This window comes from Mesoplodon bidens (assembly GCF_964165515.1).
Source record: "Mesoplodon bidens genome assembly, chromosome: 4".
Classification (NCBI taxonomy): Eukaryota; Metazoa; Chordata; class Mammalia; order Artiodactyla; family Ziphiidae; genus Mesoplodon; species Mesoplodon bidens.
The window spans coordinates 128,740,149-128,758,839 of NC_138160.1; the positions used below are offsets into that span (position 1 = coordinate 128,740,149).

The window sequence follows — 18,691 nt, forward strand, 5'->3', positions numbered from 1 at the left end:
CAGCGCTCTACCCTCCTTTATCCCTTTGTGGCATCATTAGCTCCATTTACCTCTGGGGAAATGGAGGCCTAAGGCTGAATAATCCACCCAAGGCCCCATGATGGAGGCTTTTCCCACGGGCAAGGGTAATCCGCATCTGGAATGTGGTCGTTTACTCTCTTTACAGGGCAGATCTGGGTATGGCTTATTCATCTCCTACCACAGCCAGCAGAGACGGGGTCACGGGCTCTAAGGCCAGGACCCCCAGGAGGGTGGGCCCCGCAGCAGGCGGGGTTTCCCTGGGGGTGGCTCAACCGCCCCTGAGTTGGCGGCTGGGCCCGTGAGTCAGAGCTGCCCCACGTCTCTGTTCCTCTCCCCACTGGCAGCCACGGCCCCAGACTTCTGGAGGCAGTCCAGGGAGCCCTGTGGTTCCAAAACCAGGTGCCTGTCCCCAGAAACAAACTGAGAGGCCCCTTCCCCAGTTCAGAGTGAGCAGGGAATGGCCAAGGTCACATAGTGAGGTGTGACAGACCTCAAGCTGAAACCTGGTTCCACCTCAGGTGACCCCTCCCAAAGGGCTCAGGCAGGAGGGCCAGAAAGCCCCAGGCTGGGTCCAGGACCTGTGCACTCTGCCCTCGGCCCCTGGCAGCTCTATTGCCCTGGCCCCCTACTGCTGCCAGGTCTCCCAGGCCTGGCCTGGGCAGTGGAGCTGACATCCAGTACCGAGCCGGCCAGCAGACACCGAGATGCCTGGTTCGTGCCCGCCCCACGCCACCGAGCTGCTGCAGCCGTGGGGGGCCGGTCCGCACCCCTCTCCCAGCCTGGCTAGACTTTTGCTCTCAGAGACCCAGCCGGGCCGCCTTTCCCTCCCCTGGCCTTGTCCTGGTGGCTCTCACCCCACGTCTTCCTCCCTTCCTCTTCCTCTCTCTCCTTCACCCTCTCTCCTCTTTCTTCCTGCTCTCTGGACCCCTTGGGTGCTCTGTCCATCTGCCCTGCTCCTACCTGAGACACGACCACTACTCACCGGGGCCTGGGACCTGGACTTTAGCGGATGCCTCTCATGAGCCACACCAGCATCAATCTGGGCCCATGGGCAGAGTGGAGGGAGGGAGGGGGGTGGCCTGGCTTAACAGCCAAAGCCAAAGCACATGGTGGGGCGGAGTGGGGCTGGCGGGGGAGCGCAGGCTCCCAACCCAGAGCCAGGCACTGCAGAGCCGGAAGAGCCTTCTCCTTTCACAACCTGGAAAACCAAAGCCAGAGGTCCAGGTCACCCGGCAACCAGCGAGGAGGTGGGGGGAGTGTGAAGACCCCCGTCTCACAGATGGAAGCAAGACTTGAGCTGAAGGGCCCTGTGCAGGGATCCTACAGCTGGGCGAGTTCGGCTGCCCTACCCCACTCTTGCCACCTCCCGGGCCCAGGGATCCAAACCTGCGAGACACCACGAGGTCTGTGGGTGAGAAGCACCAGGTTTAATATTAAAATCTTTCTCTTAAAAAAAAAAAAAGTACACAGAGAAGAAAAGTTGATGGCATACAAAATAGCACTTCTGTTGTATAAATGTGAGTTAATGTGAGTCCTAAAAATACTTGTAAACCTAGGGGATTACATCTTTGGTACCGTAGTGAGAACCCACGCCCTCTCCTTGACCAGGCTTCGGGGGTCCTGGGGCGGGGAGGTGCCAACCAACACAGGGGGCTGGTGCCCAGAGGCACTGACCTTCCCTCACCCTCCATCCAGTCCTTCCCCTGCCAGCAGTCTTGGCCACAGCCCTCACGCCCCAGGTCCCTCCAGAGCCCACTGGGCTGGCAGACACAGTGAGGTGAGCATCCCCAGGCAGACAAAGCCATGTTCTTCAGTTTCTGCCTCAGGGTGGGGCAGCTGGCAAGTGGGAAGACACCCCCCAAAGTACCCACCTCTTGCGCCCCTTCCTCAGGTCCCCCATCCAAGGTTTCTTGTCCTTTCACTGTCCTCTAGGTCTGCGGCATAGACCTGGACAGCAGGCTCTGGAGTGGTGGGCTGTGTCAGGTGGTCTGACTTTCCTTCTCGGCCTCCTTTGCCCAGAATAGCTCTGGAGGTCATGTGGGTGCTGAAAGGGGTCCCACGGTCTCCCCATGTCCCTGGGGCAGCTTCTGGGGGCTTTCCAGGACACTGGCTGTCACTCAGAGTCAAGGCCTGGGCAGCTGGCCTTTGGGGACTTGCCAGGGGCCTGGGGAAGGGGCACAGTTCCTGAATGCCCGGAGTGTGCTGTGTAGTCTGGAACCTCCTCAGACCCCAACTAACCCGGGATAGAGATTTGGAGGGTTTATCTTTGCTTCATCTGGGCAAGTGTGCAACCCCTGGAACATTCTAGAATGTTAGTGCTGGCAGGGCACCAGAAGTCAATGAGTCCAACCTGCTCATTTTTCAACAGGGAAAACAGAGGGCGAGGGATTCCTCCAAGGTCTCTTAGCGGGTCCAATGCCACATTGGTCCACACATGTGGACACCTCTTGCAGGCACGTCAACACACTCATCACAGACGTGGGGCCCATCTGGCCCTGGAGACTCTGGTGAGTGGAGTAAGACTGGCAGTGATGAGGAAAAAGACCCCTGGATCCATGGGGCCAGGAAGACACAGACACAGGCATGTTATGGGGAGGTATACCCCAAGTGCCTGGGGCAGGGGCTACAGGCCAGGGTGTCCTGTCCTTGGCTCAGCCCCCAGCATTAATTAAGCTTGGAAGGCCCCAGACCAGCTTGGGCCTGGGAAAGCAAAGACTGGCATGGAGGGGAGGTGGCTTCTGGATGAGGCAACACTGTCCAAGGCCAGGCCCTAGCTCAGCCAGGAGCCAGAGATGCTAGGGTCCCTTCCCCAGCTCTTGGGCAGGAAAAAGTGCAAGGAGAGAGCTGCAGCTCCTTGAGGGGCAGCTGGCTGAACAGAAAAAAAGCTAACCTACCACCTCATGAACCTTGAGTATCTCCTCAGGGATTCCAGCCTCTACATCTGTCAGCCAGGGTGAGAATCCCAGACTGGGGGTTGCCAAGCCCACCTTTCCCATCTTACAGATGGGGAAACTGAGTCCCCTGGGAGAAGCCTGGCTCAGAGTCACATACGCTCTCCAGAGGCAGAGGACCGGTCATGGTCCCTACAGTTCTGTTACCTCCTAAGCCAGCCCCAGGGGTCGGGGTGTGATGTGCCAGGGGCAAAAGCTTTCCAGAGGGGACAGCTGATGGGAACAGCCTGGCTGTTGGGAGGCTGGGCCAGGCCAGGAGGCGCAGGGTGCTGGGAGGTAGAGGGGGAGCTTCGGGTAGGGCAGGGTGGGGGCCAGCCCCTACAGGAAGCTGTCCTCCGCCTCGGCCCGAGGCCCAAGGCAGCTGGAATCCGGCGGCCGCTTGGGCTCTGGCTCCACCTGGGACTCAGGCTGGGGCTCTGGCTCTGGTTCCTCTTGGGGTTCCAGGGGGCTGTCACAGGAGATGGTAGAGGAGGTGTTGACTTCATTCAGGGCGGAGCTAGAGGTGGAAGGCAAGTGAGTGAGAGGCTGGGAGGGAACCACAGTGAAAAAATAACAGCATTAACGTAGAGCTTTCTATCTATCCACCCTTGCAGCATGCACCTTACACATTTTAACTCACTGAATCCTTGTAAAGACTATGCAAGGCAGGCGTTGTGAGGAAAGTGCAGCTCAGAGAGGTTACATCATTGCCTTGCATCACACAGCGGGTAAGTATAGGAGTTGGGACTTCAGAGCAGATCGAGTTGATTGCTCACCCGTCAGTGTCTCTCTCCTGCATGCCTGAATGTATAATGATCTCACTTAATCCCCACAACAACCTCCAAATAGAAGTACTCTTACTGTTTTCAGTTTACAGTTAAGGAAACTGAGGTCCAGAGAGGGGAAGCAGCTTGTCTGAGGGCACAGAGCAGCACCAACATTCACACTCCAAGCTGTTTGAAACTCTGAGCTCAACTCCTCTATACATTGGTTACTTGGAGCCTTGGAATATTAGCTTCTCAAACAGTGTGGGGAGGGCCTTCTAAGTCTTATGTGTGCTCCTAGTGCACGTGGAGAGACAGGCTCGCAGAGTAGATGTGCGGCCGGGTCTCACGGCAGCTAGCGGCAGAGATGGAGCTGGAACACAGTTTGGGGCCCCTGCCATTTCACCATAGGGTGGGTCTTGTTTTGGGTGTGGGTCTGCCCACATGGGGAACATCTAGTCCAGGCGACAGCTGGCCTTCCTCCAAAGCCCTCCCCTTACTGTAACGTCACATCCTGAGGCAAAAGAAAAGCACGGGGCTTCCCTGGTGGCGCGGTGGTTGAGAGTCCGCCTGCCGATGCAGGGGACATGGGTCCGTGTCCCGGTCCGGGAAGATCCCACATGCCGCGGAGCGGCTGGGCCCGTGAGCCATGGCCGCTGAGCCTGCGCGTCCGGAGCCTGTGCTCCGCAACGGGAGAGGCCACAACAGTGAGAGGCCTGTGCTCCGCAACGGGAGAGGCCACAACAGTGAGAGGCCCACGTACCGCAAAAAAAAAAAAAAAAAGAAAAAAAAAGAAAAGCACGAATCTCCTCCCCAGTCTGAATTCTGGCCTGAACTTCTGTAGGTACCTCTGCCTCCCTGTGCCAGGCTCCCTGGGGTCCTCAGGGCATGGTGCTAAAGGACAGACCACAGGGCTGGCGATGACCATAGAGCAATACATGGGGTGTTGGGGATGCGAATTAGATTTTCCTCTTTTCCTCCTTAGGGCTAGGACAGGGCCTAGAGAGGGGACAGAGTAGATGGCCTGTGGAGGCTCCTTTAAAGAAACAGCTACCTTACAATATATCCCAGGCCCCTTTCTCTTACCAGCCTGCCATTTCCACTCGAGGTCATCAAAGGTCAAATGAGTTCAATTCTCTCTTCTATTCGCTGGCAGGAATAAGTACTCACCCTAGGGAACTTACTTCTAAGGCAAGCCTGATGGCATGAAGGCACAGACACACACACACACACACACACACACACACACACACTATGCACACTACGGCTTTGGGCTGCAGGTCAGAATGGCTACCTGGCAAGGCTGGGGGAACCCTCCAGTGGTCCCTCGTCAGCAACCTCGGGTTTGGGGTCAGGCAGGGGGATGATATAGTCGTTGTCACCCTCGTTGGGCTGCACGGCAGTGTAGAGGACGGAGCTGGTGTCCAGGCGGGATCGGAGGCCATTGAAGCCGGGCAAGCGGGCTTGGGACCGAAGGATGGCTGGGTGGTCGCTCCTCAGAAACTCCTCATCCACCTGCTGGTACTTCTGCTCAGCAGGGCAGGAAGAACCGGAGACACAGGGAGGGTCAGACCAGAAATGCCTTTAGGGATCATCTAATGGGCAGATTCTGACCCAGCCCCTCCCGCCTCATGTACATAAAGCACCTGGTGCTCAGAGAGGAAGAATTGCCCAAAGCCACACAGCTGAGCTGCTCTCCTACCTGGCCTCTCACCAGACAAGATGAGCTCAGGGTCACTCAGGGAGGGGACAGTGATCGGACTAGCACCCACAACCCTAACTCTTCCCCCACTTCAGGGCAGACAGGCACGGGCTCTCCGCCTGCCATGGCCTCCCTCGCTGGGGCCACAGTTTCCCTCGCTACTGAAGGGAGACAACTCTCTTCCAACTCACTGGTCCTGGAGCTGTAAACAGATGTGGTTGGGAGTGGGCTTAGGAATGGACTGAGGGAAAGGGCTGTGTCTGGGCCAAAGGACACGTGCATCCCCCTCACTGTAGCTTCGTAGTTGGGCAGGGAGGGTTTTAAGGCCCTGCTGGCTCCATAAGCCTTGTATGAGCCCGCCACAGGGTCCAAGTGGTCAGGCCCTCAGCAGTCATCTCGCCTGGGGTTGTTCAAACTTGTGACGGAGGCCCAGGACTTGGTCTGGGTGCAAAGGCATGAGGAAGGATGCAGGATGAAGGGGGCTGTAGGCTTCCTGCCCCCGCTTTAAATTAATCAGCTTCCACATAGGATTTCACTTTAAAAAACTCTATGCTGCTAAAATAAACTACACTCACAGCTCCAGCCCATCCCTTATTAGTACCAACAGGGAAACTGAGGCCCAGAGAGGGGAAAGGAGGGCCCCCCAAATACCAGCATGTCACACAAAGCCTTGTACCCTGTGTCTACTTCTGGACCAGAACTCTCCGTTCCCCACCCCAACCCTGCCTCAACATACCTTTTTGTAACCCTCGCCCAGCAGTCTCTCGAGAAGCAGCACCAGCTGGGAGAAGGGGGGTCGAATCTCAAACTTCTCTTCCCAGCACTTCTGCATGATCTCATAGCTGGGGAGAGGGGCAGAGGGGTCAGGGTCTCTGGCTCAGGGTCTGCCACCTCCCAGACCAAGGGGAATAATGAAGAGTTAGGAGGGGAGGGGTTTTTCCATTACTGCACCTGCATGCTCCCTTGGGAAGCCCTCCCACCATCCTCAGTTCAGTGGTCCCATGGGATTGATCACACCTTGGTGAGCACATGACACGGGCATGGCCAGTAGGCATTTTTATCCCCTTAGCTCAGTGGCTGGTTTTCTGGATGGGAAGGTGACCCCAGCTGAGCCCTTGACAGTCACCTCTGGACCTTCCACTGGAACTACGGTGAAAGCAGCTAGGACGTAGCCATTTGGACGGTGCCAACCTGAGAGTGAGGCTGATGCAGAGGAGGGCAGAGCCCCGGGGTAGGATGAGAGAGTGTGGACGATGTCTTATGAACAACAGGATCCAGCTATACCTACATTTTCCTACATCTCTGAACTAATAAATCTATTTTCGGCTTAAGCTGGTAACGTGGGATATCTACTGTTTGCACCCAAAGTATCTTCCCAAGTGCTCCACTCACATCTCGTCAGAGGCGTGGGCAGGCTGAGCCATGCGGTAGCCCCGCTTGATGGCATTGTAGAACTGCTCGTTCATGGGCAGCTCTGGGTACGGGGTGCCACCTGTTAGGGAGCAGAGACAAGAAACACAGGCTCAGGGGTGTCGGAACAGTGGCAAGAATCTTCTTCCATGGGACAGGGAGAGGCACACCAACCCCGGCATCAGTGAGGGTGCAGTGGCCTTAGCATTGGGAAATATGGGCTCCCTCATAGGCTCTGGACAGAGACTGCATGCCTCCCCAGAATCAGAGAACCAGAGAACACCGGAGCCAAGCAGGCTTTTTGATGTCACTGTCCAAATTCATCTCTACTGAGATGGGGAGGTAGAGAGATCCAGAGAGGGCAAGAGACTTGCCAAGGTCACACAGTAACAAGAAAGAAGCAGAGCTTCTGAGCCCTGTCCCAGAGCCCATCTCACAGCCCCACCAGGATGAAGGTGTGAGCGGTCAGGGCGGACGCTGTGCCGTGAGGCTGAGGACTGGAGGAAGAAGGAAGTGTACCCAGGGTGAAGATCTCCCAGAGCAGGATCCCGAAGGACCACACGTCACTCAGGGTGGTGTAGAGGCTGTTGAAGATGCTCTCGGGGGCCATCCACTTCAGAGGCAGGAAGGTCTGTGGGAGGGCAGAGGCTGCTGAGTGCAAGGAGGGGCCGGGCCCCACTCTGCACCTGGGAGCCGGGAGGAAGCCTGGCAGTTCCCACCCCCAGCTCTTTCTCACTTCTCGGTCCCTGAGGGCCCATCTCTGCTGGTGCTCGGTTCCCACGCCCATCCCAGTGCTGGTCAGAGGATCAGGAGGCTGAGTTTCTTTCCGCACAAGCTGGGGACATGGTAACCCCCGTCCATGAGGGAGAGCCCCAGGGTCTGAGGCTCCTCATGGAACAGGCTCCCCTTCTTGACCCCAGGAGAGGCCCCTGCTGAGGGGAGGAAGAGACGTGCCAAGGTGTCACCCAGCTCTCATCCTAGCTGCCTTAGATCTCTGGGGCCCAGTGTCCCTCCACTTCCGTCCCTATGCGAGAAGTGGGGACATGAGTGGGAGGCAGGATGGTCACCTTTGAACCAAATACTGCCTGCCGTCTACTCATCTGTCTTAGCCTGTCACCTGGGCTTCTTCCTCTGTTCACCATCGCTCCTGGGACAGCACATTTGGCCTGTTGCCCCTTCAACCTCCCCAGGACCCTTTACAGCTGGTCCCTTGCCCCCTGCCACGACCAGCAAATCTGAGCCTCCGGCCTACCCCACGGGCCTCGGCGTCTCACCCCCATCCCATGCACAGCTAGTGGCTCCCCTTACCATCCCTGCACACAGGGCTAGGCAGGCAGAGCCCATCGCCGCTGGGCAGGTCAGGCCACGAGAACCCTGTCCTGATCTCCCATGAGCCACAGCCACGCGAACCATGAGGACGGGGGAAGGCACTCACACTGCCTTTGGAGATGTAGTTCGAATCCCGCATGATGTCACGAGCCAGGCCAAAGTCGCAGATCTTGACCAGTTTGCCCTCACAGATGAGCACATTCCTGGCTGCCAGATCTCGGTGGACACACTGGGGAGGGAGGAGACAGGAGCTGAGACCGTGGCGGGCAATTCTGGGGAAAGACTCTCCATGTCAGGGGCTTTGGGAAATATGCATCGCTGCTCAGGTGTGAGGGGCCACCAGGTGTGAGGGCATTTGCCGTCCTCACCCACCAGAGGGCTGCCGTACGGGGGGCCATGTACTGGGAGCACCCTGGCTGGCTGGGTGACCCACCTCCCCAGGACCCCACTGTGCTCACTGTGACCACACATACATTCTTGGAGGCCAGGAACTCCATGCCATTGGCCACCTGGTAGCTGAAGCCCACAAGATCCGTGTAGCTAAGTACTGGGGACTCGTTGATTAAAGTCACCCGGCAGGTCCTCTCAGGAGCTAGGGAAGAGCAGAAGGACACCCACTGTCTTGTGTCTCCCTGGGGCTAGAGAATTCCTGGCCTTTGGCTCGTGGAGGCTGAATGTCCCAGAGAGAAGACTCCTGATCCTCTAAGCCTCCCACAAAAGGAAAACAATTTCCAAATATCTAACTTAAATTCTCCTTCTTTATCAGAGCCCTCATTGGCCAGAAAAACTTTTGGCTTTAGCCCTGGGCCACCTTTGCTCAGCCTGGCCTGCCTGCTCTTTAGGGACTCCAGATCAGCCTGGCACCTGCAGACCACTCTTCCCCGAGGTCCCAGCAGGTCAGGCACCCCTGCGCCCACCCAAGCTCCTCCCCTCCCTGTGGGTTGTGTATGCATCTCTGGACCCAGAAACAGGGAGTTCATATTGGGGTTCTACCACACAGCAGCTTTGGGCAGGTGGCTAGCCTCAGTTTCTGCATCTGTGAAATGGGCACAAGGTCACCTTCCTAGCAGGGTTGTTGCCAGGCTGGGCAGAGGAAAGTTTTCAAAAAGAATGTATGACTACATGGGACTTCCCTGGTGGTGCACTGGTTAAGAATCTGCCTGCCAATGCAGGGGACACGGGTTCAATCCCTGGTCCGGGAAGATCCCACATGCCGCAGAGCAACTAAGCCCGTGCGCCACAACTAGTGAGCCTGCACCCTAGAGCCCACGAACCACAGCTACTGAAGCCCGCGCGCCTAGAGCCCATGCTCCACAACAAGACAAGCCACCGCAATGAGAAGCAGCCCGCGCACCGCAACGAAGAGTAGCCCCTGCTCGATGCAACTAGAGAAAGCCCGTGTGCAGCAACGAAGACTCAATGCGGCCAAAAATTTTAAAAAAAATTTAAGTTAAAAAAAAAAGAATGCATGACTACCTAGGTGTGAGAACCCTGTGCGCACCCACCGGAGGGGACGTAGTTATCATAAGGAGCCATGTAGTTGGAGGACTCGATGTCTGCGTATTTGACGTCCCCTTTCATGTCCAGCATGGGCACGTAGTCCACTGACTCATCTTTGCTCATGTCCATGTAGCCACCATCGCTCTCCCCAGGCAGGGACACATGGCTGGGGGCAGAGGAGCGTTACAGAAGGAGAAGCGCAGGCTCTTCCCTCTCTCCCCCTTCCTGCAAGGCCCCATCACTCATGCATTTCTTCTCTCCCTCACTCTCGCATGCCCACACAGTCCGTCACAATATGAATGACCATGTACTGAGCCCTTCCAGCCAACCTCAGATCCACCCTGAGCTGGACGCTGGGTCTGCCAAGATGACCTAGGACCCCGGGTGTGTCCTCAGAGAACTTACATCCAGGGGTGATTCCAGCACCCCAGGACCAGGGTCACAGGAAGGGCCTATACCCAAGTGCCTTCCTGTGGCCACTACAGCACCATCCAGCCACGATACCCTGCAAGTGGGCAATGAATCGCCTTAATGCCTCTGCCTGCAGCAGCAGCTCCCCCAAGAGCTGCGGGACTATGTACACATGTGTCTCTAGGGTTAGCGAAAAGACTGGAAGGAAATCAATCAAAATGTTGGGGAGGACACGGGTGAGTTTTAATGTCTTTTAATGCTATTCTGAACTTACTCTTGCCTCTGCAATAAACATGTATAGCTTTTGTAATTAGCAAAGGAACAAAGAAATGTTATTTTTGGAAAAGAGAAAGAAGAAAAGGGATGAGCTGCCCTGGAGGCACTGGAGAGACTGGTGTGGGGAGAGGGGGAGGCTGTGGCGAGGGAGGAGTAGAGTGTGGACCCCCTACAGAGGGGGTCAGCCTGGGACAGGAGGGCCCCAGGTGCCCCCGGTCGAAGACAGGAGAAGATGAGATTGGGTGGGGTGAGGGGTCAAGGGGGTCACCCCCTCTGAGCCTCCAGAGAGCTCAGTGCAGAGCCTGGCACACCACGGACAGTCAGTAGGTGGTAGCGGATGCCACCATCATCATCACTGTTATTGTTTTGCCCACCTCTGGGGTGGCCAGGGGCCAGGTCTTAAGCTGGCTGGTGAAACAAGTGAAACCTGGTTCCAGGAGTGGCTCTGCCGGCCCTCACCTCAGCTTTCTGTCCTGGACAAGGAAGGAGGGAGCAGGTGCTCCTCAGGGCTCCCCACAGATTCAGGTCCCGCCCTCCCTCCAGTACCTGGGCAGCGGGAGCCCAACGGGCAGGGCGTTGCTGTAGAGCTCAGCGCTGGGCGGGCGGCGCTTGTTGGAGCAGCGCTGCAGAAAGGTGTGCTTGTTGCGGTGCAGGTAGTCCACCAGGTCGCCGTAGCGGCAGTACTCGGTGATGATGAAGATGGGCCCTGCAGAGGGACAGGCTCAGGGACAGTCCCCGCGGTTGGGGGTCTTCCCATCAGGGCCATGAGGCTAATGATGGGTTGCACGTGGGTCAGCAAAGAGGCTTAGGTGCCAGGCAAACCTGGACTTTCCTGACCGTGAGCAAGGCACTTAGTTTCCCTGAGCTTTACTTTCCCCATCTATTAAATGGGGCTAGTAATACCCACCCCAAAGGGCTGCATTGAGTATTCATGAGACAATGCCTTTGTCAGCTCAGCTCAGTGCCTGGCAAGTAGCAAGCACAGGGTTAGCTGTTATTGATAAAGCTGATTCTGGAGCCCAGGATACAAAATAAACAAAGGTAACTGTTTATTACCAGGTTACTGTTTAAATTCAAACATGATACATTGACTTAAAGTCAATCAGTGGCAGCTTAAACATACTGGTGGGATCAAAAATTTTGAAATGTGTGATCATTGCAGACATAAATTGGCCTACGTGCACAGCGTACTTCTGTATTCTCTTTTTGTTGCACAATACCGAGGAAAATCCCAAATCTCACAATAAGCAGCTGCAAATAGTGATAACATTTTTTTTTTGCGGCCTAACTTGTAATCAGAGCTTCAAATAAACATATTTGGCTGGAAAGACCTTATTCTATGATCCGAGTGAAAGCAGCTCACAGTGAGCAAGCTAGTTGGTGGGCTCCAAAGGTGGGGCTATAACTCATTTCAGTGTCACGTGAGCTGTCACTTTTTATAGTTTGTAAAAGGTATTGTAAACAAATAAATAAGTAAAAATAAAATAAAATGTATCATGAAAATTTTTTAAATGTCAGAGAACCCCTTGATTTGGAAGCCGCTAGGGCTGGTGAACTAAAGAGTCCTTTGGTCTTGAAGGTGATGTGATTTGGTGACCTGCTAAATCCCACATCCATCTGCCTCTGTCAAGTGAGGGCACTAGAGAGAGTGGGCACGGACCCTCCAGCTGGAGTGTCCTGTCCGTAAACTGAGGAGGGGGCGGGGAGGGGACAGGCCTTGGCCACTGGCACTTCCCCAGAATCCTCTAGGGGTGGGTTGTACCTCCTTTCGTGCAGGCCCCCAGCAGGTTGACCACGTTCAGGTGGGGCCCGAGGTGACTCATGATCTTCAGCTCCGACATGAGGGCTTGCTTCTCGCTGCTGCGGGCTGTGGCTGAGGGAGAGAGGGGGCCCTCAGGCTTGGTCCAGTCACTGAGGCCCCACAGACACCCCACTGGAGCCTATTCTGGCTCTTCTGTCCCAGGCTGTGCTGTAAGACTCAGGTGGCCGAGGGTGATGAGGACCCGTGCATAGGAGAAGAGGAAGGAGGATGGGAGGAAGATGGAGGAGGGGAGGAGGCTCCCAGAGGAGGGGGCAGGTGAGGAAGCCTCTTTCCCAAAGCAGAATTGGGAGTGCTGCTGGCTCTGGTGTGACTGCCCTTCCTGTGCCCGGGGAGGGGGCAGGGGAGAGGTAAGGGAGGGGCGGGTTCCCAGGACTCACATTTCAGCATCTTGACGGCCACTTTCATGGTAGCCTGCGAATGGCTCAGGCCGTGAGCCGTGGCCTCCACCACCTGCCCAAAGGCCCCGGAGCCCAGGGTGCGTCCTGGGGATGAGATGATCTCTCAGCTCCTGGCACACTAGGAAGCTGCACCCCCCTACACTCTCTGAGGTCAAGCTAGACATCCCTCAAGCCACCCTGGACTTAAGGTGTTTCTCCAATGGTCACTCCTAAAATCACAGTGCTTTGCAGACCTTTCTGGTCTCGCCTAAGTCCTGCCTGCTTCCTGGCCCCTCTTTAGTCCCTGGAGGCCTTCTTCTCCCCACAGAGGGGAGCACAGCTCCTCCATGCTCTCTCAGCCTCTCCAGCTAGACTAAGCGCAGGCCTGGCACTCAGCCTGCCCTCGACTAATACTTCCTCTCTCGCCACGAAGGGGTCCCATCTCACACTATCATTGGATCATAGGACCTCAACACTGGACGGTCCCTGGGGGATCATCTTGCCGCCACCGTACAGAGGGTGGGGCTCTAGGGCCAGAGAAGGCAAGACGTCAGCCCTAGGTCTCAAAGCTAATCGTGGCAAGGCTGTGCTCAGACATCAGTGCTCCCACCCGCCTCAAGTCCCCAGACTGCCACTTGAGGCCTCCCTGGGCTGACCAAGCACAAGCTGGTCCCGCGGCAGCTCCCAGGTGGAGTCGTAAGGCAGCTGCATAGGGTCCACGTAGATGTATTCATGGCCATCAGAGCTCACAGATTCAATCACTTTCCATCGGATCTCATAGCGTGGCTTCTGCAGGACCAAGACAAGGGGTGGATCATCAGAGGGGGACCACTAGGTCCAGCTCCTTATGAAACAGGTGGGACAGGAAAACCTGAAGCCCAGAAAGGATTAGGGGCATATTTGAAGCCATATAGCAAGTTATCAATAGAGCCAAGGCCTTCATGGGCTCCACGGAACAGATGTCAGGGGGAGGTGCTGAGGAGCAGCTGACAGCTGAGGGGCAGGCTCATGAGAGCCTCCGCACCAGCTTCTCCCAGAGCCTCGGCCGCTCCTCAGATGGGAAGACAGGAGCAGGCAGCCCTGGAAAGTAACACAAGGCCGGGACATTCTACTGGATGTGGATGACCCCTCCCCATACTGGATCAGTCACAGCAGGAATCTCAGAAAGATATAACCTTAGAGTGTTGAAATCATAGGATGTTGGAGTCACAGGATTGGAATCTGAGAATGATAGAATCATGGGGTGCTGCAATCCTATGGTAGAATCATGGAATGGTGAAATCTCAGAACAGTTCATTGAAATGACAGGTTTATAGGATTAGAATGCCTTTCAGCAGAAGCCTGGGAGTCTCTGTGGGTCAGTGTTGGAAGAATGCTGGAGCCCGTGCAGTCCACCCTGAAGGTCCCATGCCCCGTGGCTGCGATGGGCAGGGATGATGCCCGAGCAGGACTCTGGATGGAAAGTGGGGTGCACAGCAGAGACAGGGCACCCTGGATGGCCTGGACCAGGCCCATGTTGCCCAGGCTGCTGGGGTTGAAAGCAGCTCAAACACCCAGCATTACTCCACACCTGAGCTCCATGCTGGGCCCCGACCATGGCCCGATCCTCCAGCAATAGGGGATGGCAGGGGGGTCCATGCAAAAAATGGTGTGCCAGTCTGCACCCATCAGGCAAGGGTGGGGCTTACCTTCTGCCAGAGCATGATGAGGATGATGAGGGAGATGATCGTGAGGACCACCAAGGCCAGGATTGCCGAGATGACCACCACCTTGAAGGGTAAGGCTGGAAGCAGAGACAAGAGCTGCTTATGAGCAAACAGGGCATTTGGCAGCTCCCCTCCCTTCAATCCACCTCTGGCACCACAAATCCCTCTCTGCCCATCCTGCCCAGAATGGAACCAGCCCCATCCCCCTTTGGCCTATGATGTCAGACCCTTAGCCTCTCCCCTCTGGGCCACACCTCCAGCCCCTTGCATAAATACCCCATGCCCTTCAGTAACTACCCCTGGATCACTACTGGCCTCCAAATCCCTTCAGCCCTTGCCAGGGTCAGTCTGGCCTGTCTGCCATAGCTCCAGGTTGGATGCCAGCTCCTGACAGCTGGGCTGTGGTTTACCTCTCCTCTGAATCCACACCCTCACTGGGGCTGTCACTGCTAGGACAGAGCCTGACTGAGAGGCCAATGGACCCAATAACTGAGCACCCATAGCCTGAGACATCCAGACTGCAGAAAGGAGCCGGTTTCCTCTCCCATAGTGATGGTAGTTGTAAAGTACATCAGGGTGTGGGCCAGGGAACTGGGGTAACCAAGTAGGGCCAACTCTGGGTACCCCCCTCGAAGCCCTGAGTCTCCTCTACCCCCAAAGCCTCAGCCTCTTTGCTGCACAGATACCCACTCCCTCCACATCCACCCTAGCCAGACCCTCACCTCCCCTGTCCTGCCCCTCTGGCCACCCATGAAGCCCCCTGGGAACTCACTCCCTCCTCCTGTGTCACCCACCTGCCCTTCTCTGCTCGCTAGAGAGCTCTGTCCCTCCTCCTCAGGGACTCAGACCAACATCACTCCTCTCCTCCTTTTCCCCATCCTGGGAAGGAAGCCTGCATCTTCTAGGGAGCCATCTCCAAGTAAAAAGAGGGGCCTTCATCCAGCCATGGAAATTCCCCGTGGGCTGGTACATGGCTTCCCCCTCAGTGGCACACAAAAGTTTTACTTCTGCTTTGCTCAGAGCTGGTCTGCAGGTGCCCACTTGCTCAGGGATATGTGTGCATGTGTGGGAGTGTGGGTGAGATAAGGCATTAGAACCCATCACCCATCCCACCACAGGGCAGGGGGAGGCAGGTCTGCATAGAGCAGTATCTGCCTGTACAAGCCCATGGACCTACCTAAGTGTAGGCATAAGTGTGTCCAAAACACCTTGTACAGCCTTCATAGCTCTGCTTGCACTGGCTTCTGCCTTCTCCTGTAGCCCCCTCCCTTACTAGTCCCCTCCCCCTTATCTCCTCCCCCAGCCCCTAAATATATACACTCTGTTCTCCAGCCAGGTTGAATTCCTTTAATTTCTCTGAACCCACTTTGCCTCTGGGCAGAGGCTGTTCCGTCGGACCAGAGCACCATTCCTCACCAGGCTAACTCTAGTTATCTTTCAGGTATTGACCTAAAGCTTCCTTTTACCAGGACACTTTCCTGAATCCCACAGCTGCGTATGGAGCCCCTTCTCCCTTTAGGCTTTCCCCCCAAATGCTGACCCCCACAGTGAGGTTGCCTAGTTCCTTGTCTGCCTCCTCTCTGGACTTTGGGCAGTAGGAGGACAGGCAGGGCTGGGCCTTCTCCAGTGAGAAGCTGCGACCCTGTGGCTATTTACTGAATGAGCAAATAGGTGAAAAAATGAAGCACATGCACACAGGTCCATGCATGCACAGGGACTGGCAGGTAGCAAAAGCGTCTGGGCACTGTAGGGACTGTTCATACGGATAAAAATTCTGCATAGATGTGTACCTGCTAACAGACATGCGTGGCACAGCAAGCATATATGTACGGGAATTGGGTTGCACAGTTTTACAAAAAGGTGTACTGCATCTCCGTGCTTACAGACATGCACTATGCCAGTGTGCACACGTGCACGGGAGTTGTACATTGTTTGCACACTTGTATGGGGATTGTGCACCTGCATGTACACGCCTACAGACGTACACACGTGGGTTTATATACCTGCCTGGGTATTGGGGTGCTCATGTACATGGTTTACAAACATACCCTCAGTGGGTTTACACCCATAAACATGCTTGTGTACATGCTTACAGACACACGCTCTAGCTTTATGCGTGTATGTGGGGATTGGGCATTCTTCATTACACGCTTTACAAATCTACACTTGCAGGGTTTGCACCCATGTCCAAGGATCAAGCATGCTCGCGTACACAGCTTAGGACATACAAACAGTGTACATACAAAAGAAGATAGCACTGTTCATTGTCATGGTTTATACACATACACTCGTGGATGTACACACGTGTGCCAATATTGTGCAAATGCCTAGGAAGCTACACCCACAATGCTCCTGAATGCCGTGGCCCTGAATGCTGACGTTAGCCTGCTGTGGGCAGTTCCAAGGCACAGTTTCAAGTACAGCAGGGTGGAGGTGGGGCTGAGGGGTCGTCAGGGGCTACGGAGGATGGAGGACTCACAATGTGGCACCACGGTGACCTCCTGAACGTCTTGGCCCAGGAGGTTGTGCAGCGTGCAGCGCACTGACAGCGGCTGATCCACACGGCGCAGGCGCAGTGTGCTCACCACCTCGAACTCCTGCTCCTCTGCCCAGTATGTCACGTTCGTCTCCAGCAGGCTCTCCTCCTCGGAACTGTTCCCCAGAGGCGTGGGAGGCAGCTCCAGCGGACACCTGCCGGAGAACCAGCCAGGTCGGTTTCCAGTCCCTTGCTTCCCTATGCGGGTGGGAAAACTGAGGCCAAAAGCAGGTAGCGCCACGCGGTGGTGGTAGAAGGCAGCTGGGCACGTCCAGTTCCTTTTTCCCACTGCCTGGTCCTGAGCTGGTTCCTCCCGTGATCCCTCAACTGACCAGCAGGGGCGCTCCTACCCCAGAATTGAGAACCTGGATTGCAAAATCCACTCCCTTCCTTTGACCCTCAGGGTCAAAGTAAGGAAAGGCGACAATTTAGGTCATGCAGAGCATCTCCAAGAAGCCACATGTTCTAGGATATGGCTCTAGCCTGGAACAGTGTTCCCAGAGGAAGGTGTTGGACTAGATGACCTTCATTGGGTCCTTCCAGTCAGCTATGGGTACCCTGGGAGACCCTGGCCCAGGGTCTGCTCACCTTTTGAGGTCGCTGCAGGTAGACCAGCTGAGGTGTGGCTGGGGCATGCCCCGGCCACGACAGCGGACTGTCTGCTCCCCGCTGGCAGGGTGGCTCTCGCTCAGCTCCAGCACACGGACAGGCACTGCAGAGAGAGGGGCACGGGCCAGGAGGTGGAGAGGTCAGGATAGACAGTAAGAAAGGCCCTCAGGGAGGACCTGGTCCAGAGTCTCCCTTGGGGGGAGGGGAGCTTCAGACTGCAGGTGAACATTAAATACCAGGAATCACCATGTGAAAACTGACAGATTTCCCTTCTGGGTACTTCAAAGGGAAAATCTCAGTAGGGTGCTAGTCTGTCTTTAACACCTCTCTGAGATTTGCTAATCTTCCCTTTTAACAAAGAGAGGGCAGGCCTCAGGATCAGAGGCCTGGACCTGCAAGAACATGGAGTTAGAATTTAATAGCACTGTTTTGTTTTCTCAGAGTTTATTTTAGTGGTTGCTTTATACATGTGATGCTGATTTTCCGTCTACAGTGGAGAAGTTCACTTTTCATTCAAAATAAATTTATTTTTAGAAAGTCAATTCACAAAACATTAAGTCATTATTGTGCCATTTCTCTGCTCAAAATCCTGCAGTGGCTCTTCATTTCAGTCACAGTAAAAGCCAAAGTCCATACAAGCGCCCAGGAAGGCCTACACGATCTACCCTCTCCTGTCCCCCCAACTGCCCCATCTCAGCTCTGACCTCATCTCCCACCGCTCTCCCCTTCACTCTGTTCTGGCTACAGAAGCCTTTCTGCATTGCTCCTGCCTTTGCACTGCCTGGTGTGCCCTTTCCCCAAATAGTCACTTGGCTAATGCCCTCATCTTCTTCAAGTCTTCACACAAATGTCATCTCCAGGCAGCCAATCTTGATCATGCTATTTGAAATTGTAACTCTCCTCAATCCCCTGCCCCCAGGACTCTCTACCCTCCTTACCCAGCTTTTCTGTTTGTTTGTTTTCTTTCACAGCACTTGTTACCTTCTAACCTTGTACATGGTTTGCTGATTTTTCCCCTTTTTTGAATGTTTATCTTCCCCGCACTGGGATGCAAACTCCACAATGGCAGGGCCTCAAGAAACTTGAATGGACTGGCATATTGTAGTTGCTCAATAAATATCTAATTAGTAGTATAGTGGTGTGTGAGAAGGAAAAATCATGCCACTGGGATGTGAATGCCTGAGGTTTTGTAAACACCAATCTAGCCCAGTGACCTTCTCGTAAAGCTGGGGAAACTGAGACCCAGAGAGGGGATGTGCACACAGCAGTGGTCAGTGTCAGAGCCTGGCCTAGAATTC

General features: G+C 55.4%; 1 protein-coding gene across 3 annotated transcripts in view; it reads right to left on the reverse strand.

Moving 5' to 3' along the window:
* Positions 1-1,425: 1,425 nt before the first annotated feature.
* PDGFRB (platelet derived growth factor receptor beta) overlaps positions 1,426-18,691 on the reverse strand; it is a gene marked incomplete at its 5' end in the record, with an annotated part of 38,821 nt that continues 21,555 nt past the window's right edge. For all 3 annotated transcript variants that reach the window (XM_081230924.1, XM_081230925.1, XM_081230926.1), the window contains 15 exons: positions 1,426-3,468; positions 5,010-5,242; positions 6,154-6,259; positions 6,810-6,909; positions 7,347-7,458; positions 8,263-8,385; positions 8,630-8,748; positions 9,662-9,822; positions 10,890-11,049; positions 12,106-12,216; positions 12,543-12,647; positions 13,199-13,331; positions 14,231-14,325; positions 16,728-16,939; positions 17,373-17,496. In XM_081230924.1, the coding sequence (XP_081087050.1) occupies positions 3,291-3,468; positions 5,010-5,242; positions 6,154-6,259; positions 6,810-6,909; positions 7,347-7,458; positions 8,263-8,385; positions 8,630-8,748; positions 9,662-9,822; positions 10,890-11,049; positions 12,106-12,216; positions 12,543-12,647; positions 13,199-13,331; positions 14,231-14,325; positions 16,728-16,939; positions 17,373-17,496 (2,072 nt within the window). In that variant the 3' untranslated portion in view covers positions 1,426-3,290. The remainder of the gene's footprint in view (positions 3,469-5,009; positions 5,243-6,153; positions 6,260-6,809; positions 6,910-7,346; positions 7,459-8,262; positions 8,386-8,629; positions 8,749-9,661; positions 9,823-10,889; positions 11,050-12,105; positions 12,217-12,542; positions 12,648-13,198; positions 13,332-14,230; positions 14,326-16,727; positions 16,940-17,372; positions 17,497-18,691) is intronic.